The 22355-nt window shown below is 36.8% G+C and overlaps 2 protein-coding genes across 7 annotated transcripts in view; one reads left to right on the plus strand and one right to left on the minus strand.

Moving 5' to 3' along the window:
* The window catches only part of nalcn (sodium leak channel, non-selective), a 64799-nt gene extending 61444 nt beyond the window's left edge, over positions 1-3355 (minus strand). For 2 of the 6 annotated variants that reach the window (XM_043249239.1, XM_043249236.1), the window contains exons 1-3: positions 3207-3355; positions 655-746; positions 435-496 (exon numbers count right to left, since the gene is read on the minus strand). In XM_043249239.1, the coding sequence (XP_043105174.1) occupies positions 435-476 (42 nt within the window). In that variant the 5' untranslated portion in view covers positions 477-496; positions 655-746; positions 3207-3355. The remainder of the gene's footprint in view (positions 1-434; positions 497-654; positions 747-3206) is intronic. The other 4 variants (XM_043249237.1, XM_043249240.1, XM_043249241.1 and 1 more) reach the window with 4 other exon arrangements.
* A 2112-nt stretch (positions 3356-5467) lies between these two features.
* Positions 5468-22355, plus strand: part of itgbl1 (integrin, beta-like 1) — a 32382-nt gene continuing 15494 nt past the window's right edge. The window contains exons 1-7 of the mRNA XM_043249188.1: positions 5468-5652; positions 6954-7156; positions 15221-15367; positions 16326-16448; positions 17237-17377; positions 20197-20337; positions 20926-21072. Coding sequence (XP_043105123.1) covers positions 5561-5652; positions 6954-7156; positions 15221-15367; positions 16326-16448; positions 17237-17377; positions 20197-20337; positions 20926-21072 — 994 coding nt within the window. The 5' untranslated portion in view covers positions 5468-5560. The remainder of the gene's footprint in view (positions 5653-6953; positions 7157-15220; positions 15368-16325; positions 16449-17236; positions 17378-20196; positions 20338-20925; positions 21073-22355) is intronic.

A 22355-nucleotide genomic window follows, 5' to 3' on the forward strand; every position in this document is an offset into this window, starting at 1 on the left:
TACAAAATAAATATTAGCTAAATGCTAATTACTATAATTATGTGGCATGAGAAAAACAGTTGTAAAGGAAATGTCATATCAAAAGACCTAAGCACAGAAACATCTAGTAACTAAGCATGCAAACAGATTTGAGCTATGTGTTCATTGTGGCTGTACTGTACGACATGAATGCACAGCTCTGAATGGTACAAGACAGTATGTATTGTAGTGCTGCACAGCCACCATTAAACACAATCAAGCATATGATGTACATAAAACACAGACTGTTGACTTGACATAGAAATACCGACTTACCTTCTGCAAAGATCACACAGGATCTTCAGCGCAACACAAACCGAAAATGAGACTGCATAATATTGACAAAATAACCATTCTGACCGAGGACAATAATAAAACATGGATATCACACACTCACTGAAACAAAGCGCACATACCAACGGGAAAAGTAAAGCTGAAATTGCTCCAGCACTGCACATAACATGCGATCAGGCATACCCTGTAAATAACACACAACAGTTAGTTAACATGGCATATGGTGTACCAAACGGGTACAATTATATCGACAAATAATGTCCACCACATCAGACAAGGCATATATGCAACACTGAGTGGCGGAGTTATGGACGGATGGGATTGTTGGACCAGGTTACTCACGGTCAGGCTCCTCATTGGTGCATTCATCCCCGGCATAGAGAGGAACTGAATTCAGTACGAAAGATGGATGATCGGTGGAGCTGAAGTCTATCCTGCAAGAGCATCATTAGCCTTTTATTCTTATTTATGAAGGAGTACCGTCAATGAATGCTGCATCACACAACAGCTGAAAGCTTGACCTTTACATGTGATGTCAACACAATGGAACAAATCCACTCCAGCAAACTGTCATGTCCAGTAAGGTCAGGCAGGCCTTCGTGCGTCAAATATCGTATAACATGACAAAGAGCTTTTCCTTAGTTGGTAAACATTTCAAAGGCAGACACAACACGAATCATACCACATCAAGGTCATTCGAAGGGCGGTGCGGAACAATAGCACCATTCACATTTAAAGCGTGTGCCATCTGCCAGTAAAAACACTTTGAAGTCTACAGTGAAAAGTTGAACCTTAAAAGTTTTTACATTTATGTCAAGAACATAGTGGTCTCCTCAGAACAGCTTCTATGTAGTCACAGGCAATTTACAAAGTAATTGCTACAGTTAGCATATGTTGACAGATAGAGGTTTGAAGACAACTGAAAACAAAATTACAGGGTGTAAGTGCAGTAATGTAGGAGTAAGTTGCAGAAGACTACAATTAGTTTCACTTTTACAGAAAGGACTATTTGCCTAAAGGCAGGATGCAATCACTAAACACTTTAATGGTGGCTGGTGTCATGAGTTTTTAGGCTTGTTTGTTACATAAGCAGTTTGTGTTTTAATTTAGATTGTATAGGCTATGAGAAGGATAATTATTGCCCCCAAAGGGTTTTTTTTTTTTTGCTTGTTTCTAAAATTTGCAACATAATATAAAGCAGCAGTATAGGCACTAGTAATTAAAAATAAAAAATAAATGCACTGATAGTTTTCACGTGATGTCACGCCCTTCTAGGAACCCCCTGGTGGGCAAAATGAAGCTTTACTTCAGTAAACAGCTTATTCAAGATGCATACTTTGTACTGGCAAGCAGATAAAGCTAGAATATGAACACAAAGTGCAAAGTTAAACGTTAAGTGGTTTCTCATAAAAAAACACTATAATTATTATATTATAAGGAAAACACTGAACAATTAAGCGGTCTGCGTTCATATTCCGGGTTCATATTCCATATCTGCTTTCCTATGCATTTTCCTACTCATCATTAATACATAGATGGCTGAATTTGATGTTTAAATATTAGTGTTTCAAATATAGTAGGGCAGTAGTATATAAGTGTTTCTACAATGTTTTGTCATGCTGTTTATTGACTGAAATATTTCTGTTGGAGTTTAATACAGATGGCCAAAACAAACATTTTATTCATATACCTTTATTGTATTTGAGAGGCGATCTAAATATTTACGGCAGTGAAAATGGAAAATTGACAGGTTTTTGCTGCAGTTCTATGGATTCTATGGATGAAAACTGTGAACTGGAAATGTGTGCTGCGGTGAACTTATCTGTTGTTTGCATGAACATTTGATATACTTTTCGTAATTATCTTTATAGACCAAGTCATATCATCCGTCCATCCAGAGGTTTTCTTTTTTATGTGGAGAAAAAGAAAAGTCCTAAAATAAGTGTGTAATTATGAAATGAAACTCTAAAAAACCCCTACAGTTATGTTATTTAAAAAAAATGTGACAACTCAGGGTATAATAAAACACAGAGACTGTAAAAGTATATGATGTTATTTTAGCAAAGCATGGGTTCCGTTAATATATGTTATTGCTTACAGCTACTTTTGTATTAAAAAAGAAGAATCAATCTCAGTGGGCAAATATTATTTATGACACTTGTTGCTACAATTCCCGGGTAGGGACTCCCTCAAATTAAATCAATAAAGTACATATCTATTCCTATATTTCATGTTAAGCCTCTCAGTTCTGTGTTCCAATAACAACCTAGACATTTTCGTATTCAAAGTCAGTATTAATCCAAATAACACTTTATGACTATGCAATTAAACCGCCTGCTTCTGTTCAACATACACAGCTTTTCAACACAGCACCTCCATTCTGACAGACCACTGCCAAAAGCCACCTGTCTTCAAAAATGCATCACATGTAAAAGCAAAACAACTGACTGGAAATCATGTCAGCGTACTTGAGGCTACGTGGCACACCGAAACACAGTGACATCAGCCATGATACATGAGCATCATGCAGGGAGATTCCTCCTGCTGCTGCACGGTTACCATGGCAACAGATGAGAGCAGAGCTGCCGCCGCCGCTATAGCTCTTGCTAAATAACCTCTTACGAGAAAACACACGAATTACGTAAAATATAAATGCATGCGGATTACGACATTGAGTGCACTGCTGTCTAAATTTGTCAGAAGCGTGTCCGAAAAGGTTTTTGCTCAATGACAGCGCTGTGTTTTTGAACAAAGGCCTTTTGACCGCGCAGTCGGTTGCACACACTTCCTGGTAGACGCGCAAATAAGCAGAATAAAGCAAAATACGTCTCTTATCTGACCACTCTAGTCGAACTGACGCGTCGAAACGACAGGAAAAACGCTCTGAGACTTACCGCTTGTTGAAGCGTCGCCGTTAATGCGGTGTACAGTCCATGACTCGTTGTAGTGAGCTCGAGCTTCAGGCACAGCAGCCGCGCGACAGATGCGCACCGGACGCGCGTGACCCGCTACAGCACAGCGCGCAGGATGAGATCCCGCAGGCCTTGATATGTGTAACACACCAGTACCGACAAAAACAAGTTTAGTATTTTAATGGATGACGATATAAAACGACATTAAAAGCTTTGAAATCTGATATTGAGTTTTAATTCACTATTCTTCAATAAGCATCAGCTTTCAAGACAAAAATACCAGGGACAACTTATAGGCCTATTGATTATAATTAAACACAAATATCCTTACATTATCATCGGAAATAATAAATTATAGCTATTAACATTACAGACCGTGACCACGCGGCTTCACAAGAGCTAGACTAAATTTTAAAAAGCGTTTGATAAAAAAAAACACCCAACAAACAAATTAATATAAAAGAAAATACATCTATCAATATTAAAAATAATATTAGTTTTCATTCATCGTAATCTGAAATAGACGTTTCGTTGTATTATTATTCGGGCAGGCTGTCAGGTTTTTTAAATGTTAGAATTTTTATAATTAAATTAAATTTTAAATAATTTTAAAATTAATAACACTTTATATTAACACTTTCTAAAAAGATATTTACTATTTCATAATTAGGCCTACTCGCAATATTACTTAAAGGTGCTGTATATACGTTTTTATTCTTCTGAATCCCAAAAATAAGATCATATGTATTTAGACATTTAGGAAATAACAATAATAATAATAATAATAATAATAATAAAATAATAATAATAAATAATGTTATAAATAAAATAAAAAGTATACATACTAAATAATGTTATAGTTAATGTCCGCTTCGAGCTGTTTGTTTCAAATACCACATTTTTCTTCAACAAGTTCGTTAGACGTAATAGATAAATAACGAGAATAACAACGTATAGTAAACGGTAAAAATGTTTGCTCTACAAACCAGTGTGTTCATAATTAAGATAACACATTAAAATAACACAAGTCACGCCAATTTTAAATATCAAGAAGCAAAACTAACCGTTTTGTAGAGCCGTACGCGGAGACCGGAAGCTAACTAGACCCATAGCGTTTACAAATGGCCCCGCCTATTTTTTCGCCAAGAAAAAAGGTGGATAGCAATTCTACTCTAAATGTACGTTGCGTCGGTAAAATGTTTTTACAGTACCTATTTCAACCGCTAGCTGTCAATCTTACATACTGCGCCTTTAAATGTTATTGAAAAGCTATTAAATTGATCCACATTTGAAAGCTTACTGGTACTAAAATTACGGTTGAATGCACTGCGTTCAATTTTGTAACATCATTTAAATCTATAAGTTAATTAAATAAAATATCGTCGTTAAACCTAAATACAGAGTATGCAAGTAAGTCCAGAAATGGCGTTGACTTACATGTTTTGTTGTTGCTGTTTTGTTTTTGTTTTATGAAATTCTCTTAAATTCGCTTGTAAAATACGGATCATTTGTTAAATTGTGTACCTGTGTGTGCACTAATGATTACTGGCACGCCAAACTAGACGCCCAAGATTGCAAGCAGGAAACAGGAAGTGCCCGATGTGTATTTAGAGTCCTTTTGTGAATTCAGAAACGAATTCAAAAACGAACTTGGGTTATCTTTGGTTTCTTGTTAAATTGATGAATAAATAATTTTCATAACATGCTGTCATTTGATTCTTCAGATTGTGTACAATATAGCATACTGAATATATATATATATATATATATATATATATATATATATATATATATATATATATATATATATATATATATATAATATAACTATATATATATATATATATATATATATTCATTCAGAATCTTAATTTAAAGTTGCTAGTTATTGCTGTGTTGGGGAAAAAATAGCATAATAATAAAACAGATTTAAAATTTAAATCATGATGAAAGCTCATTAAAGCAGTCTTGAAAGAGATTCTTGGTTTTGTAAACAGTTGTCTCCATTTTATCTTTTATGTTTTGTTTTTATAATGATTGTATTAGCAAATTCCCTTTTAAAGGGGTGGCACTGAAGAGATACAGAAAGCAAAATCCTCAATTATGTTTTTGTACAACTGTTTTGAATTAAAGTGACAAACTTTTCTTTTTTGCCATTTTATGTCTTACTCGTGCTTCTGCACAGAGAGTAACAACTAATCAAAGGCATTCATATGGAGAGCGCTGTTGGCCTCTGAAGCGTTCGAGCTGGATTTGGCCAGCCCGTTCTCCCTCTGTTTTGGAAAGTGGAAATTCCTGAAGGCACTTCACTTCAGGTTTCTGGTGGGGATCTAAACATGCATGCAGAGACTTTGGTGAACTCTGTCTTAGTTTCTTTGCTTCTAATTTTGCTCTCTGCCGTTCAAGGAAGTTTACAGCAGTCGCTAAGGTGAGTTTAGCTGTCTTGTTTTTCAATCAGTTTGACTTTTCCACTGTGCAGCCACGTTTTGCTGACAGTCTGGATTTTTACAGACAGGGAAAAGTTTCTGTTGTGTAGTCAGTGCTAGTGCTAGTGAACTAGTCCAAGGTTTCTATCTTAAGCTTTTCTACTATTCTTTCTTTTTCCATTCTTTACAGCAACGGGAAGGTGCCAGCAATGTTTTATTTGTTTTACTTGGTGCCCCTTTAAGTCAGTTTTTACCTCACATAACATTCAGTATGTTCTTAAAATCAGAAACATATGCTTTTTGATCTTTTCCTATTTGGTTTTTGGCAAAGGTCCACAGTTGCGTGACTGTAATTTTGACAAATTACTTAAGTGGTTTATACATGGCAGGTGCACATTCACCCTAATGTGTACCACAATGCATGTTTATGTATGCTCTCGCTGCATTGCACATAATCAGAGACAGAGACTGAATCAGAGTGAATATGCTGTTGTGGCTGACAGACTTGTTCCATTTAAGTGCAACCATACCAAACCCCTGAACAGTGTTTGCTTTACAAAAAAAAGTGTATTTTTATTACCCTGTAATGTGAGAAAGGCCAACTGCAGAGACGAGAAGCAGGAGTGGTATGTAAGAACGCTACCAAATGAAACATTTTTCACAGGGGAACTCGGGTGGGAAAATAATAAACAGTGGAATACAGTCCACCATTTGTTTTCAATAGGTCTGTAATATAATTCTTGTTCTTGAGTTTGACAGCATTTTCTTTTTAGACCACTTACCAGCATACACTGCAATATTCTCTTTGATTATATTATGTTATTGTCCTCAAATGTACAGAAACTTAAGGTTTTTATTGCTTCCCAATTCAGATCTCCTAGCAGACGCATTCGTATGGACAGTGTCTAGACTCGAGTTTGCTGTTCTCTGTGGGACTGAGTACTAGCAGAATCATACCTTATGAGTCATGGCTCCATTTGCACCAAAGCAGTGATTTCCACATGACCTGTATTATAGTGTTATTTTTCTACCAGGTTTTGTCACCTTTAAATATTAGCTCAGAAATATACAAGGAGATACAGACAGGATCAGATCCACAGCATGGCCCATCCTCGGAAACCAAACAAAATATTTCCTCCAGAAAGCGAGAGGGAGTCTGGTTGTCATTACTGGTGAAAGGGAGGATTGCAAACCACCACCCACCCATCCACCATCTGGCATATGTTCACCTACGGAGCAAGAACAGAGGTTTGATGTGGAAGGCAAAGGTCAGGGGGTGAATGAACACTCTTGTGTCTTGCAGGCAGGTGGGTGGAGAGTGTAAGATCTCCTCTGAATCATCACTGAGGCGCTGTCGGACCCCCGACGGTTTGATCTGTAGTGGGAGAGGTGTGTGTGAGTGTGGGATTTGCATATGCCAGGTCACAGAACCCGGAACGTTCTATGGACCGCGTTGTGAGTGCCATGACTGGATCTGTCCGACATATGATGGCAAGACCTGTGGAGGTAAGAGCTCTCCCAACACAGCATTCCTACTTAGTCCTTCACTTACCTGTGAATGTCATGTTTCAATATCAGGTGTCTTCTGGAATAAAAAAAGGCTTTGCAGACGTGTGCAAGACACACATCCAGCTTCAGTAAAGGCCTTTGATGTTCCATCCAATATTGTGTCATTAGCTACAAGGTCTCATTTGAATTTCACAGTGCCTCTATTCAACCAAACATAGGCAGTTTCAAAGGAGCCTGCTTGGGTGCCAAGATGTTGTGTAGCAAATCCTTTTTTAAAAAAAGATTTTGCAGACACCGCTTCAAAGGAACATTTTCACATACATTGTTTTAAATGTCATTTCAGTAATTTCCACTGGATGGTGAGTGTGTGCAAAATTTGTTGTGAGTCCACAGAAATCCATTAGCAGAGACTCCTGAATAACCTGGCATCCAAACCCTCGACTAACAGTTCTTTAACCTGATGATGGCTTTGGAAACATCTTATAATTATAAGAACATAATGGTGGTGCTAGCGTAAGATATTTAGAGATTAACTGTTATAGTCCTCTTTTCAAACTTTGATTGAGAAAGTGTTATTTTTTTACACAGTTCTTCAATAAAGAATTCAAAGCCATGAACCATGAACCTAAACGCCAATTAGTTGTACAGCACTATATGGAAAAAAATATTGGGATGCCTCCTTCTATGGAACTGAAAAAGGCACTTTCAACACTGTGCAACAGAGATGGAAACATAATTCATATATTAAAGACTTGTAATTCCATCTCTGTTGCAACAGTTTTGGAAGTGTCTAAAATAACCCATATACTGTACCCATATACTGTGTCTTTGGCTGAAACTCTTTCATGAAACTGTTCACGATTATGGGTAGTGTGTTTTCTCAGTTGAATTTGGGTATTAAACTTTTTTAAGGTAGTTGAACTCAGATTGGACTTCTGCAGATATTATCAATTAATAACTTAATAACTGCAGAGCTGATGATTAGGTTTGTCTTGAAAGGTTTAATATTTCTCTCTCTCTCTCTCTCTCTCTCTCTCTCTCTCTCTCTCTCTCTCTCTATATATATATATATATATATATATATATATATATATATATATATATATATATATATATATATATACAACATCTTGATTTCTATACTCTTGAAAATAGAAAGCCACTTGACAGACTTTGAACAAAAACACCCATCTATTTCTGTTCCACCTCCAGTTCTGATCTATGGACATGAGATGTTGAGGACCACTAATGGAGATATATGTGAATATGCAAAGAAAGATTTATTTGTGAATGCATGTTGCAAACCAGTGAAGAGCTCATTAGCTTTGGAGCATAGCTGATAATAAGGTTTCTCTCGTGGTTAAATATTCAGAAAATGGAGGCAGCATATGGACCAGCATTTTTTTCTTGCCTAACATCAAGGCTATTTACTGTGCATATCTGTCAAAATACGCCACATCCCATCTTTTAACTAAAAAGCTGGTTTTCTGAGCTGGTTAATGGTAGTTTGAGATATTCTAGACCTTTAAAAGGGTTCTGATGTTGTGCCATTGTGCACATCCATTCACTTCACTGTAATAGATGCTTTAGCGCAGCATCAGGTGGAATTTATACCAGAGATACAGTGGAAAAGGCTGTGCTTTGTGATTGCCTTCTGTTCAATCTTTTTTGACCAGGTTTTGACATTATACGCAAAAATGACAGGATGTGCAAGCTGAGCAGGATTGTTTGTATATTGCTTTGAAACACTGTCTTGTCATTTCAATCAGCATACAGGGCATATAAGGTCTTGTTTACATGCTCCAGTTTCATAACCACAACCTGCTCTTTTGAAAAAAACACACAGGAATACCCTGACAATAGGCAATATTTTTTGCCTTACTTTTTTCTTTCTTTCCTTTTTTAATAATTTCATTTCTCATTACAAGATGTGCATGATAAATGGAGCATTTAATGAGAAATTTATGTTCTGACTTAAAAAGAAAAAACCTGTCTTGGTCTCTGGAGAGTTGCATTTGTTCAGAAAGACTCCATAAATCATTTTGCTTGGAAACACCTGTTTTTGTTCACTGACAAACAGATAGAAATGACAGCTTATCTTGACCCAGCGATAAGACTGCAAACTAGGACTTTGGGGCGCACAAAACAACAAAATGTTTTTATCTGACAGCTGGTCACCAGCTGCGCATGGTTTTTTTAGTTTGCTTTCTTCTCCAGTGTTTCAATAAGCTACAGTTGATTAATATTTGATTAATATTTCCTTTTCATTTGTTGTCACTGAATAGTACAAAAAAAATCAAATGTACAAGCATTTCCACGGGATTTGAATTGTTTGTACAGACTGAGAAAAATGGAGCACAATTTCATGGTTTTCTTCCCTTTTTATGTGACCTGGTTTTGCTTTTTTCTTCTGCTTCAACGTGGCAGTTCCTTTCCACTTTTCTCACTCATTTTTCCCTCTCTCAAAACAAGTTAATTGGGGTTTCATGGAGCCACGTGAAAGATTTGGCACTGTACTGACTTAACGTTTTCCTCTCTAGCACTTTTCCATCTGTATAAATTTTCTCAGTGACTCGGTACGACCTGCATTTTTGGTCCTGTGGTGTGATGCGTTGTCCTTTTTTTATCAAGCAAGTGTTGCCATCTAGAGACTTCACCTCTTCAGTTTGAAACAAACTAAAATGTAAAAAATAAGTGAAGAACAGGTTTATGATCATTCATGTCCATAAGTTGTTTTATATACATCAGTAAGTATGGCTGTGATTTATGATACCCTTGAGATCCTTCGCTTTTTTTGATGTGCTTGAGTGAGCGTATCAGAAGAGTGATATTCCATGTTTCCAGGTCCCAGTGGATCTCTGTCAGGAGCTTTATCCTCAGTCTTTTTGTTGTTAGACTTTTGTTCTTCCCAATAAACATTCTGATAAAGAAATCTAGGAATATCATATGACCTCTTCTTTAACTTGAGTGCCACTGCGTCTTGCGTGAGATGCAGAGATGTCCATTTAGTGCTTGTTTACATAGAAAAACAATGGAAAAGTAGAGCAGTGGAATGGAAAAAAAGCATTGTGTGTGAACAGCCCCTAACTCCATAAAAGAAGTGAGGTTACTCCTCCAAGAATAGTCTGTCTCAGTGTCTATCCCAGACTCAATCTGGACTGCTTGTTTATGCACAAATATTACCTTATTATTACAATATTCGCTAAAGAAATGCTTGGAAATCTAAATGTGATATTTCCTTCTGGCACACTAAAGCAAAATACAAATGATATACTTAACCTTCATCTAATACGCTAAAAACGTTTTCCACAGCATGGTATATATACTAATAGCACGTTTTAAATGCTTTGGTGAAGTATGATGACAGTTTGCTACATGATGGGCTTGACAGCAGTGTTTATGTCTCAGGTGAACCAACATACACATTCTAGCTATGCTTCAAATTACATGAAAAGGTCACATGCATTCCAGGCCAATATGTGCTTGGGGATACATTGAAAGAGGAAATTGTGTCCGAACAGGGGACACCAATGTGTCATATCACTGCAAATATGAATGATGATGCCAAAATGACACTTTAATTTCCTCTATGGGCTTTCATCCAATTAGTAACACAATATCAAATGTCATGTGAAAGGAAATAGGGAAAAGATGGACATGGCATGGGCCGGACATGAACGCACATCTCCCATATGAGCGCTACAGCTCAAAATGCCGGGACCACAGGTGTGACAAGTATCATAAATCATAGATTGTCTATAAACTTATTACTCACAGTGACCCTCATTCTTTACATGATTTGGCCTGTCTTCATCGCTGCAGGTCTGCTGTAGGTATGCAGCATTATTAGCCAGGACAGATGTCTCCCTCACAACCAGCCCAGCCTAGCACATAATCATTTCACGCTCTACAACGCAAAGCAGGAGAACAACAAGGGGAAATAATTACCTCACTGTCTTGTTTTATACAAAGCCGCTGTTTAACAGGCTAAGAGGGAAAAAATGTCTTCAAGATCAAGTTAACACACAGAGGCCGTGGTTTACTAAAGGTTTGTGTGGATAAAAACATGTGCAAACTTCATAGCATGCTGGTTAACGAAGAGTCTGTTGGGGATTGCGTCTTTTGTAAGGCATAAAAAATTATTGTTCAGTAATTAATTTTCTTGTGGCATTTCTCTTTCATTGCAGTGTTTGTCCCAACTCAGTATAAAACTTGTTAGATTAATTTCAACGTTGCAGCCCTGTTTTATTTATTTATTATACTTTTTTTGTTGTTTTGACATGTATAATTAGGCTGTGTTCACACTAAAAAATAATTGGTGTAGAATCAACTTTCACTCGAAAATTGCGAGCACAAGTAATTACAACAGCAAGTAACACATTGAATTAAATGTCAAATTTCAAAATGAAAAGACTAAGTAAAACATAGTCCCATAATTTTCTATTTGAAAAGATACTTGTTAGCCGTTGGTTTGTTACAACTTCCTTTTGTTTAGTGATTTAAAGAGGCTGACTGAAATGGAAAACCAAAAGCAATGGAATTTAATAGAACATAATAGAATATTATATAGAATATAATACTTTCCTTTCTATTCTCTTGGATGATTTAGTGTCTTTATCTTTGTGTACACTGTTAATCGGAACAAGCTATTATACTCACAGTCCAATCAAAGGTGTAATTGCTATCTTTGAAAGCGCTTGCTGATTTCAATTGGATTTTCATTTGCATAGGTTAGTTACGATCCTATGTAAGCTCAATTGAGTTAATATGAAAAATTTTGCTATGATCATTGAAGCACTTTAATATAAAAGAAAAAAAGTGAAAGCTGCTTCAAGCTAAAATAAAAATTCGAATGTAAATATATCTACTGAAATCAGTACATTCTTGAGCCAAAAACAACTGCATCCTAAAATAATCTGGATTCAGTGCTTCACAAAACAAATTATTGTAATAAGAGTTTATGTCATGCATACTCCTGGTCACCCCGTATTCTATTGTCAGTATTTAACACGGACAGCGCTTTCTTCAATGGGAACAGCTATTAGCATCTGATGACTCATTAATCTGCTCGCCGTCCACAATTTATCTGATGAGGACACACCGTCTATTAATACTGTTCACAGCTGTTTAGAGAGTGAGTCATACAGCTCAGGGTGGATATGGCCGTCTTGGCCCATCAGCTGGGAGGGGGTAAATTATGCCCCTGGTGGCACAGAAGCAGGGACACAGTGGACAGCAAGGACCAAACTCTTTCTCCCACACATGGGTGGGTGGCAGTTAATGTGTCAAAGTAATTGTGTCTGAGGCATGTAGGATCGAACTCTGGCATCAACCAACCTTTTCGAGGAAAACATAACTATGGATGTTAAAGGAACACGCCACTTGAGAAAATGGTCTTATTTTCCAACTCCCCTAGACTTAAACAGGTGTAGTTTTAGTTGTAGCTTAGCATAGATCATTGAATCTGATTAGACTGTTAGCATCTCGCTCAAAAATAACCAAAGAGTTTCTATATTTTTCCTATTTAAAGCTTGACTCTTCTGTAGTTACAATGTGTAGTAAGACAGATGGAAAATGGAAAATTACGCTTTTCTAGGACAATATGGCTAGGAACCGTACTCTCATTCTGTCGTAATAATCAAGGAACTTTATTGCATTAAAGTTCAGATTCAATGATCTGTGTTAAGCTGCAGCTGAAAAAGTGCTCCGTCAGGACCATAGATTGGCTGAATCAATTAAAAAATGGTAACACGCTACTGTTTAACACTAGGTGAGTTGGGAAATTAAATTCCTTTAAGACCATATTAAATGACACATAAAGAAGAAATCTGTTTTCTTCTTGTTTTTAAAATAGAGACATTGCTGCTTTTTCAGCTGCTTAGAGTTGAAATAAACTTGTTTAGAAACTGATGAACATTACACTTTTATTGATACCAACTAAAATTTCTCTAAACGAACAGCTAAATAATGAAACTGATGTCTTTTTTGAGTTGCTTTACAGCAGAATCTCAATGGTATCCGTGAGTGAGACCAAATTTATTAAACCTGATTTTAAGCAATCTGCAAGTGGTATAGAAATGAAAGTGACGACTTTAGAATCAAGTAAAGAATCCTTTTATTTAATGTTCCTGATGTTCTCAAAGTTAAAAACTAGTCATTTGAAAATGCTTTAAAGGTCAAATGTGGTTCTTCTGAAAAAAAATACAGAGACCACACTGAAAACATTACTCTGATGATCAGTAATGTCTGAAATGTTCACACTGAACAAGAAGTTGTTGTCGGGCTGCTTATACAAACTACCTAATATATATGAGGAATTCCTTCTTAAAAGATCACATCATAGCCAAAGTTCAAAAATGCTTGGCTCATATCTTAACATTTGCATTACCAATTTGCTCTTAATCTATAGGGCACAAGATAGATGTATCCTCCATTTGGTATTAGCATAAATCTTGCCTTTCCCTCCAGATTGGCTATAAAACACTGAATGTTTGTGACAAGCAGCCAAGACTCTCTGGTAATGAGTGCAGGAGCAGAACAAGGCTATTGTTAAGGACTGATGGATAGCCCTTGAAGACGACATCAAATTTACATGATGGATTAGAGCAGAGAGTGATTGAAGATGACACTTCAGGATGTGGCTAAAGGAGCTGAATTTACAATAACAGGATATATTTGCAGCATATTTTGTCTGGCGTTTCTGTTGTTGTTTTTGTGCGCATCCATTTTTATCCATGGAGTCAAGAATAATGATAGGCAATCAACACAATGGTCTTATATAGAAAAATAATCTTACTTGTGGTAGTGTTGCATGCATATTAAAAGGAAGAAAAAAGAGAAAGCGGTGTAAAATGAACGGAAAATATTCATACAATATTTCGTAATGAGTATAATTACTTGTATTTTCTTTATAAGTGAGCTTCACAAAAATAAAAAAAACAATCTTATATTGCACATATATTGTCATTATTCACTACACATAGTCATCTATATAAATAAGTGTTGGTGCTGTGAAACTGAAGGAAAGACTTTGATTACATGGTATTAAATCCATGTCTGTGCAACAAGTTCTGTGCTGTGAGAAGCATTAAAGTAAAACATACTGACTGTGGTTGCACATGACTCATGACAAGTCAAACACATTCAGTTCTGTTTAGTTCTGATCAGAACCAACTAATCAAGGTCTCCAAGATTACTGCATCATTACATGCAGGTGTGTTTGATTAGGGTTAGAAATATACTTTGCAGGTGGTCAAAATTAAACATCCCTGACATACGTTTTTAATTTATTTTTATTTTAGAATGCATCTGCAAAAACACATTGGGTAATTGTTTTTTTTCTATGGTTTTTAAGGGGATGTCAACCAATCTGCCTAACTTTTGGCTAGCTTCTACCAATATGGCTTATGGTTTTGCGCCAAAATACTACAGAACACGGTCATTGATATCAGCAACAAAACATATGGGAAATGGTTTCTTTCAACACTTCATAAGCCTATTCGGATTGCTTTTTTAACACTGAGCAATTTTAGAATTTGTGCATCATTTAGCAAATGGGTTAACAAAGCCTGACCTGTTTGGGCATGAACCGGTGAATCGGTCTCACTTGAGAATTTTTCATTTTAATGACTTAAAAATTAAAACAAGTGTAAAAACTGAATACGTTTACACTGATCAGGACATCTAGTGTAAAGGGTTGTGCGATTGTATACCAGTGATGTGAAAATGAACCATAAGGAATCTTTAACACATTTTAGCTGTGAAAAGCACACATGTGTGAAACACGCACGACTCCCATCCTCCTCTCTGTCAGGGTTTCCTAGGTAAGCGTGCATACATGGAGAGTGTTAATGTCTTTCACATCACCCTGGCCTTCACCCCTCTCCAAAAAGCCTTACAAATGTGTTACTAATCGCAAAATCAATCTCATAGTGAGCTTTTTTCGACTCCTCCAACAAAATATCATTTATTATCAAGCCTTCAACAGTATGGGTCTGTATCATCATGACCACGTTACTCAAAGCAATCAATAACTGTATTTTGTATGTGTGTCCAATGCAGATCGTGGGATATGCAACTGTGGAAAGTGTTTCTGTGATGAAAACTGGTTTGGGGAATCCTGTCAGTATCAGGAGGAATGTTCACTATCCAGTAAAATCAGTAAAGACCTCTGCCGTAATGCCCAGGGTGTCGTTTGCTCCAATGCAGGTAAGATGTTTAATATTTGGTATTGCATGGGGGCCTATAAATAATAAAACCGAAGGTCAGGATATGTGGCATGCAGTTGTCCAAACATTCTCTCTGGGTGGCCTAGAAAATAACAGCCTGCTTGTATTTCACACCTTGCCCCCAACCCTGTACTTAACCCTTACAACGACCTGAACATTAACTTTAGGTGATGTGGTTGTATGTTGTTAACAGGGCGTCCAGCTGCTAGCAGATGTGTCACCGTGGCTTTAGGGCTTGTGTGTATGTGAAAATTGCTTCAGAACTGGTCAAAATGTAAACATTGGCTTGTTTCTGGTAGTTGATTGAAATTGTTCACACATCCAGTTCAGTCGAAATAACAGGAATGAGATATATTGGATTGAAATTGACACTATTCATTTGCAATTATTAATTTTAAATATTAATAATCACATCCAAAATAAGTTTGAGTTATGTATGTATAAATATATATTACATATTTTTCTTAAATATATACATACACACATATGTTATGTAAACGCAAACATTTGTTTTGGATGGAATTAATTTGCAGTTAATCTATTTGAAAGCCTTTTATTTTTATGAATTATTTAAAATAATCGAATTGTACATTTTTATTTCTATAAACAGTACTGGTCAAAAGTTTAGAATTACTAATATTTGTAATATTTTGAAAGAAGTTTCTTATGCTCAGCAAGGCTGCATTAATTTGATCAACATACCAGTAAAATATTATTGCAATTTAAAATAATGGGTTTTTATTTTAATTACACGTAAAATATAATTCCCGTGATGTCAAAGCTGACTTTTCATTAGCCATTTCTCTGAATGGCATGCAATTCTACAGTATGTATAGTCTTATGCTGGGTGTGTTTGCTTGTTGCTGCTGTGCGGTGCTGTGGAGCAGTGTGACAGCATGAGATCTGTGGGTTTTGACATTGATGTGTCTGGCCGACAGGCACCTGTCACTGCGGCAGCTGCATGTGCCACAATCCCGATGGGAAGGGTCTGATCAGCGGACGCTACTGCGAGTGTGACGACAGCGAGTGTTTGGAAGAAGACTCTGGAGAAGTGTGTGGAGGTACGATCACAGGGTGACCAGTACTTCTACACTTACCCATAAAGTATTTGGACACATTTCTGTACATTTTATACAGTATGTATGGATAACAAAATATAAAATCGAGTGACATAAACCGCTTTGTTTTTCTTACTGATATTTGCTAAAACTTTCAATATGCTCTCAGAAAAAAAGGTACAAAGTACAGGCCACTGTACCATTTTTAATTTACTAATATGTACTTTAGACACTAACATGTACTTAGTAGTTGTTAATATGTATCTTTAAGGTATTGATATGTGTCTTTTAGAAGTAAATAAGGTACAAAGGTGTACCTTTTGGAAAAGAACCACTACAGTGACAGCTTTTGTACCTTTTTTATGAGAGCGTGTAGCAATGGAAGCATTAGGAACAAGAATTCAAATTAGATGTCCAGCTTGTAAAATACAGTATTTTTTAAAGGTCTGATATATATGGTTAATATAGTCTGAGCTAAATCATTGAAAAATGTCAAACCACAGTTATCTGAGTTCGTTAAGGGGGTAAGAATAATAAACATAATTCAAAATTCTTGTTTATTTTTCATGAACAAGATAAAAAAACAAGATTTTTTTTTAATGATGTAGTCCCATCTTAGATAAGCATATGATTTTTAATAGCATGAATATATATGTAAAATACACCATTTACAATTAAATGCCCCCTCCACCTCTCATTGCTACATCTGCATTTGATCAATGATGCTTATGATATTTAAAAAATCTGAAACTGAATTTCTCTTTTCCCTCTCCCTGTGTTCATGGTTGCAGGCCATGGAAAGTGTTACTGTGGAAACTGTTACTGCTCGGCTGGTTGGCATGGAGATAAATGTGAATTCCAGTGTGACATCAGCCCATGGGAGAGTAAGCGGAGATGCACATCTCCAGATGGCAAGATCTGCAGCAACAGAGGTCTGTCTTTGTGCAAGCATTTAGCTTTTTCTGACGTAACCAATATTTCCTATAACCCTTTAACCTTAACTAATAATATATTCCCATATGTTATCCTTAATACCGCTACGGGGGCATCTAAATCAAATTAGAATTTTATTGGAGGGGTTTTCCACAGAGATTCTGCACCGAAATAAGTCTAATTGTCCCATATCAGCTGTATACAGCATAAGTAATTTCACCTGACAAGCACAAATGAGAGTGGGACAATGCATTCTCCATTAAGATACATCAGGCTGCCAAAAAAGCTTTGGCTCTCATATTGCCGGTGAACCTCCAGGGAGCTTCTCTGAAATTGATTACAGCAAAAGGGTGAAGTGGTACACAGCATAAACTCAACCTCAAATCTGAACCAACGTCTGTGGTTAAGTAATCTGCCCGCAAACCGTATCCACTCATCGCAAGCAACCACGCTGGTTTTCTGCATCAAAGCTTTCGAAAAACAACTGATTTTACCAGAAGTTATACTTTCCAACAGAGTAGACAATCCCTCATGGATTTCCTTAGGCATGCTTATACATACATTTGACCACGTGTGTATTTTTATCACCCGCATTGAGGAGAAAGTTATCATTGCTTCTTGTTAGTTCCAGTGCACATGGTTAAAAGATATCCTTTATTTTGGACTCTTTTAAGCTATCCAACCTCATTTTCTGTATTTTATATTCTGTTTATACCCTTCAATTATACGTTCTGCCCTGTGAATGGCAGGTCTCAGTGGATCGCTGCTATTGTGTGAAATGACAGCCTCTTTTAGTCAGTCAACCTCTCAATCCATGAAATAGCTTGCCCTTCACTTTGAAATACAACCGTGCAAAGTTATACATTTAATAACCTTTTGGAGGGGGGAAAAAAAGCATAAATGAAGCAAAAATGCTTAGGTTTTAAAACATCTAATAAAAGCTAGTTTTAAAACCAGACTCATGTAAACTCTTGCTGGCAGAGTCAATTAAATGTGATTCTGGCAAGTATGGGATGCCAAAGGGAGGCCTGGAAAAGGGGTCAAATGGCAGTAAGTAAAGAGTTTTATATTTAAAACTAATGCTTGTAAAGAAAACTATGCTGGTAGATGACTTAGATGAGAAAGACATTCTCAGTCTGGTCAAGCTGTTGAGAGGCTATCCCAGGCTGAAATATTTGTGTTTTTGGAGGTAGAGACAAAAATGACATTCAGTAGGTGTAAAATATAAACAGATTATATGTTTCCATGCTATAAAAGTATTAATTTCTTAAAGAAAAAAATCCTACTGACCCGAAACCTTAGTGTTAATGTACATCCAATACAGATTTAGTCTAATATCTATTATTAACAGATAAACTATATTGTGGATCCCTAATTTTAGAGTTAGAGATGTTTTGTAATGATTTTATAATTAGCATCTGTAAGACACTCTTGGGCTTCCATTAATCGTTTTTTCCTTCCCTCAATGGACTCCCACTGAGTATTAGCCAAGTGTAAGCAAGTCACTGATAATGTTACTGAAGAGTGGGCTACTACATGTATCATTGTATTTTCTTTTCTGTGACTAAGGGTTTTACACTAAGCAACAATATACTTAATAATACAGCTCATGCCGTTTATTTAAGCATTTGCAGGAGCTTGCATAATGCAAATCATGCTCAATGTAAGGTCTATATTCACGAGAGGACAGGTCTTTGACAGGACTGCAAATGGTGGCAGTGACAGTGGTCTAGCCCCCTGCTTGCGGGACGCCAGCTGGCTCACTTCCCAGTGTGCTTTCACAGCACAGATAAGAGAAAACAGGATTTCCAGTTGTGCTGCAACTGGTCTGGCTTGGATTCATCAGAGTGGAGGTGTTTCCCGCAGCTCTGTTGCCATGACTGTCGCCCCAGCAATAGATTAGCTGGAACTTGGAGTAAGCATCCTCATCAATCCTTGCCATGCATGGCCCCTTTATTGTCAGCTGGGCTCTGGAGGATTTGGCCCCCAGGAGAAATTTGGCTTTCCTTTTCAGCATCACTTCAATTATAGTGCTGTGCAGCTAACTGTTTCACTGAGCCCTAATCCTCCTAACACAGGCAAAACAGTTTGAACCCATACTCCAACAATCAGAAAATGACCTTACCTGGCATTGAATTTAAACCTGCCCTAAAGTCATGTAAATGTAAGGAAGTTTCACTTTTAAAAACTTTTTTAGAACTGAATGAAATATATCAGTTTCTGAATTTTGGGGTTAGTACATTTATTTATTTATTTCATCAGACTAAACCAAAATCACAGTAAATTAAATATTAGAATGATTTCTAATGGATAATAATTCATGTTACAATGATAAAATTAATGGTAATATTAATGGCTGTTGAAAATTCAGCTTTGCCATCTCAGTAATATATACAATTTTTAATTATATTAAAATCAATGAACATTTTAAATTGTAATCATTATTTCACAATATTACTGTTTTACTGTATTTTTGATAATAATAAATGCGCATAAATAAATGTAATAAAAACATCCAGAGGTATTCAGTACAGGACGTATAATTTTTAATTAGCAATGCTGGCTTGAGAAAGGCTTGTTTTTAAATGTTATAAAAGTGTAATGAAATATTTTAAGCAGCTGTTGATTGTATAATTGAATAAGTGCCACAACTGGACTCATTTTTCTTATTTACTTAGTTTAACACTTCTATTTTAACTGCTATTTAAACAGGGCAATTTGAAAGTCACACCTGTTGATATGGATTGTCAATCCCACAGTGAATATAGCCTAGTTTGACTTTCAGGAGTTTTATCATACTTTAACTCTGTCTTTGTAGGCACATGCGTATGTGGCGAATGCACTTGCTATGATGTGGATCCCTCAGGAGACTGGGGGGACATTCACGGAGAGACCTGCGAGTGTGACGAGAGAAGCTGCCATGCCATGTACGACAGATACTCGGATGATTTCTGTTCAGGTGAAGCACAAGTTGAAACATTTCCTTCAAACATCAAATTTTTACCATCACTTTTTGCCGTATATATTAAAGTTGTATCCCACTTGTCACTCTGGCAGTCTTTTTCTCAGGTTGAAATGGTCAGCTTTGCCTTCATCAAACCCCCTCAAAAGGAAATGGTTGACATTCCAAAATCCGGCAGTAAAAATACTGACAGTTGCTGAAAACAGGGCAGGGTGGAAACGTTCGATATCCGCTCCCTTCACGATCTCGCATAAGCACAGGCCACGTGGATTACCCTGAGCTGAAGAACAACAGATGCTGTTCAGAAACATTTCAACATCTGGTTTTAATGCTGAGGAATAACTCTGCGGCCATATGCGCTTCAATCTTATGTCCGCCTCAAAGGACTGGCTTGACAATACATTTTTTTGCGTTCACGGTCAGCCAGACCTGTGAGCTGTGCCCTTTAACTTCAAATCCATAAACCGACACACATACACCTCCAATGTATAATCTTTTGCTGTATCTAGGGCAGCTTCAGGCAGAGCTTCAGTCGATCGTTCATCCATTAAAGGACTCTAAATCCTGCTATGTGTCTGTTTGAAGGTCAGGGCCAGTGTAACTGTGGCAGGTGCGACTGCAAGGAAGGTTGGGCTGGAAAGAAATGCGATCATCCTCTCTCCTGCTCGCTGTCAGTGGAAGCCAGTCAGAAGAAGTGCCGGGGAACCTCCAGCCTGCCCTGCTTTGGCAGAGGTAATTAAGTCTAGTGTCTATTCATCTGCGCCAGAGTGGGTTCCAACAGCAGCGTTTCACAGATCCGAGGTGTTGCATTTGTGGGTCGCGTGGTAGGCCAGAGGACTCTTAAAGGTGAAGTGTGTAATTTTCGACTCTTCCGATTAGTCGCTCTATGGCGTGATGCAAAGCTCGAGCGGAAAGAACAATGCTAAAATTAGCAAAACTCTCATTTGGCATGTCAATCTTAATAGACTGGTTTGAATGAAACACATGTTGGTACATAAATAAGGTTGTTGCGGTTTGCGTCATTCTTTAAGCCTCCAGATTAATTAGAAACAGTGTTTCGACAATAATTATACGAAACATGTCTCTGTGGTAGTTTACTGCTAAACCCAGAAACAACGCAAAAACTCCGATCAGATGCAGGATGATGTCTGAATACACATGGCAAACAATGGATTTTTATAGAGCTGCGTGAATCATTGATTTTCCTTCTTTGGATGGACCGTTTGTTTTAATCAGATTACTGATATTCAAAACATGTACTGCGGCATACAACAGTTTAAAATGTAATACATGAAATACATAGTTGGCCACCAAAATATTCTAGTTATAAAACTGGCATTTGTGTTTTGGCACAGTTGAAGAACCTATACATTTAATAAGATTTTATAGTAGTAACATGAATTGTAGAAAGAGTGGCATTTGGCAGCTAACAATTCAAACACATTAAATATAAAGACTTTTTTCATAAACATATTGCTATAATTGTCTGAATTAGACATCTAAGAATCTAGGGTACTTTTTAAGGGTAATTATGAACATGTGGTTTGCTTCAGGTAGGGGTGCTGGCCTGTGTCTGCATGAGTCTTGTAAGAAAGAAAAAAAAATGTCACAGTAGATGAATCAGAACTAGTGCAATTGTTCTAAAACAATGCTACTTCCATAGTTCCCCGCTGCATAAGAAATAAAGAGCGATAATAATAGTCTTGTTTCACTGAGTGAGGTGATAATTTAACTTTAATGGAGCCTGTGTTCTGTGCACTTGTTTTTTTAAAGGACTTCCGCCCCCGTGCTCTCTTATACTCCAGAGAAATAGAGCAGATAATATAACTCGTCTCATTTTAAAAGTCAAAAATTAAATGATTTGTGCAGTTTTGTTGCCTACATATAATTAAATCCAAAATCTGTTTTACAATGCTACAGTAAATACTAAACTCCAGTCCATGTTTGTTGTAGACGGTGTCAATACTGATTCGATCCAGTGTACTTTAAAAACACAAACGTGAAAATGCAGGCAG

Source organism: Puntigrus tetrazona, chromosome 9, assembly GCF_018831695.1.
Source record: "Puntigrus tetrazona isolate hp1 chromosome 9, ASM1883169v1, whole genome shotgun sequence".
In the NCBI taxonomy this organism is placed as follows: domain Eukaryota; kingdom Metazoa; phylum Chordata; class Actinopteri; order Cypriniformes; family Cyprinidae; genus Puntigrus; species Puntigrus tetrazona.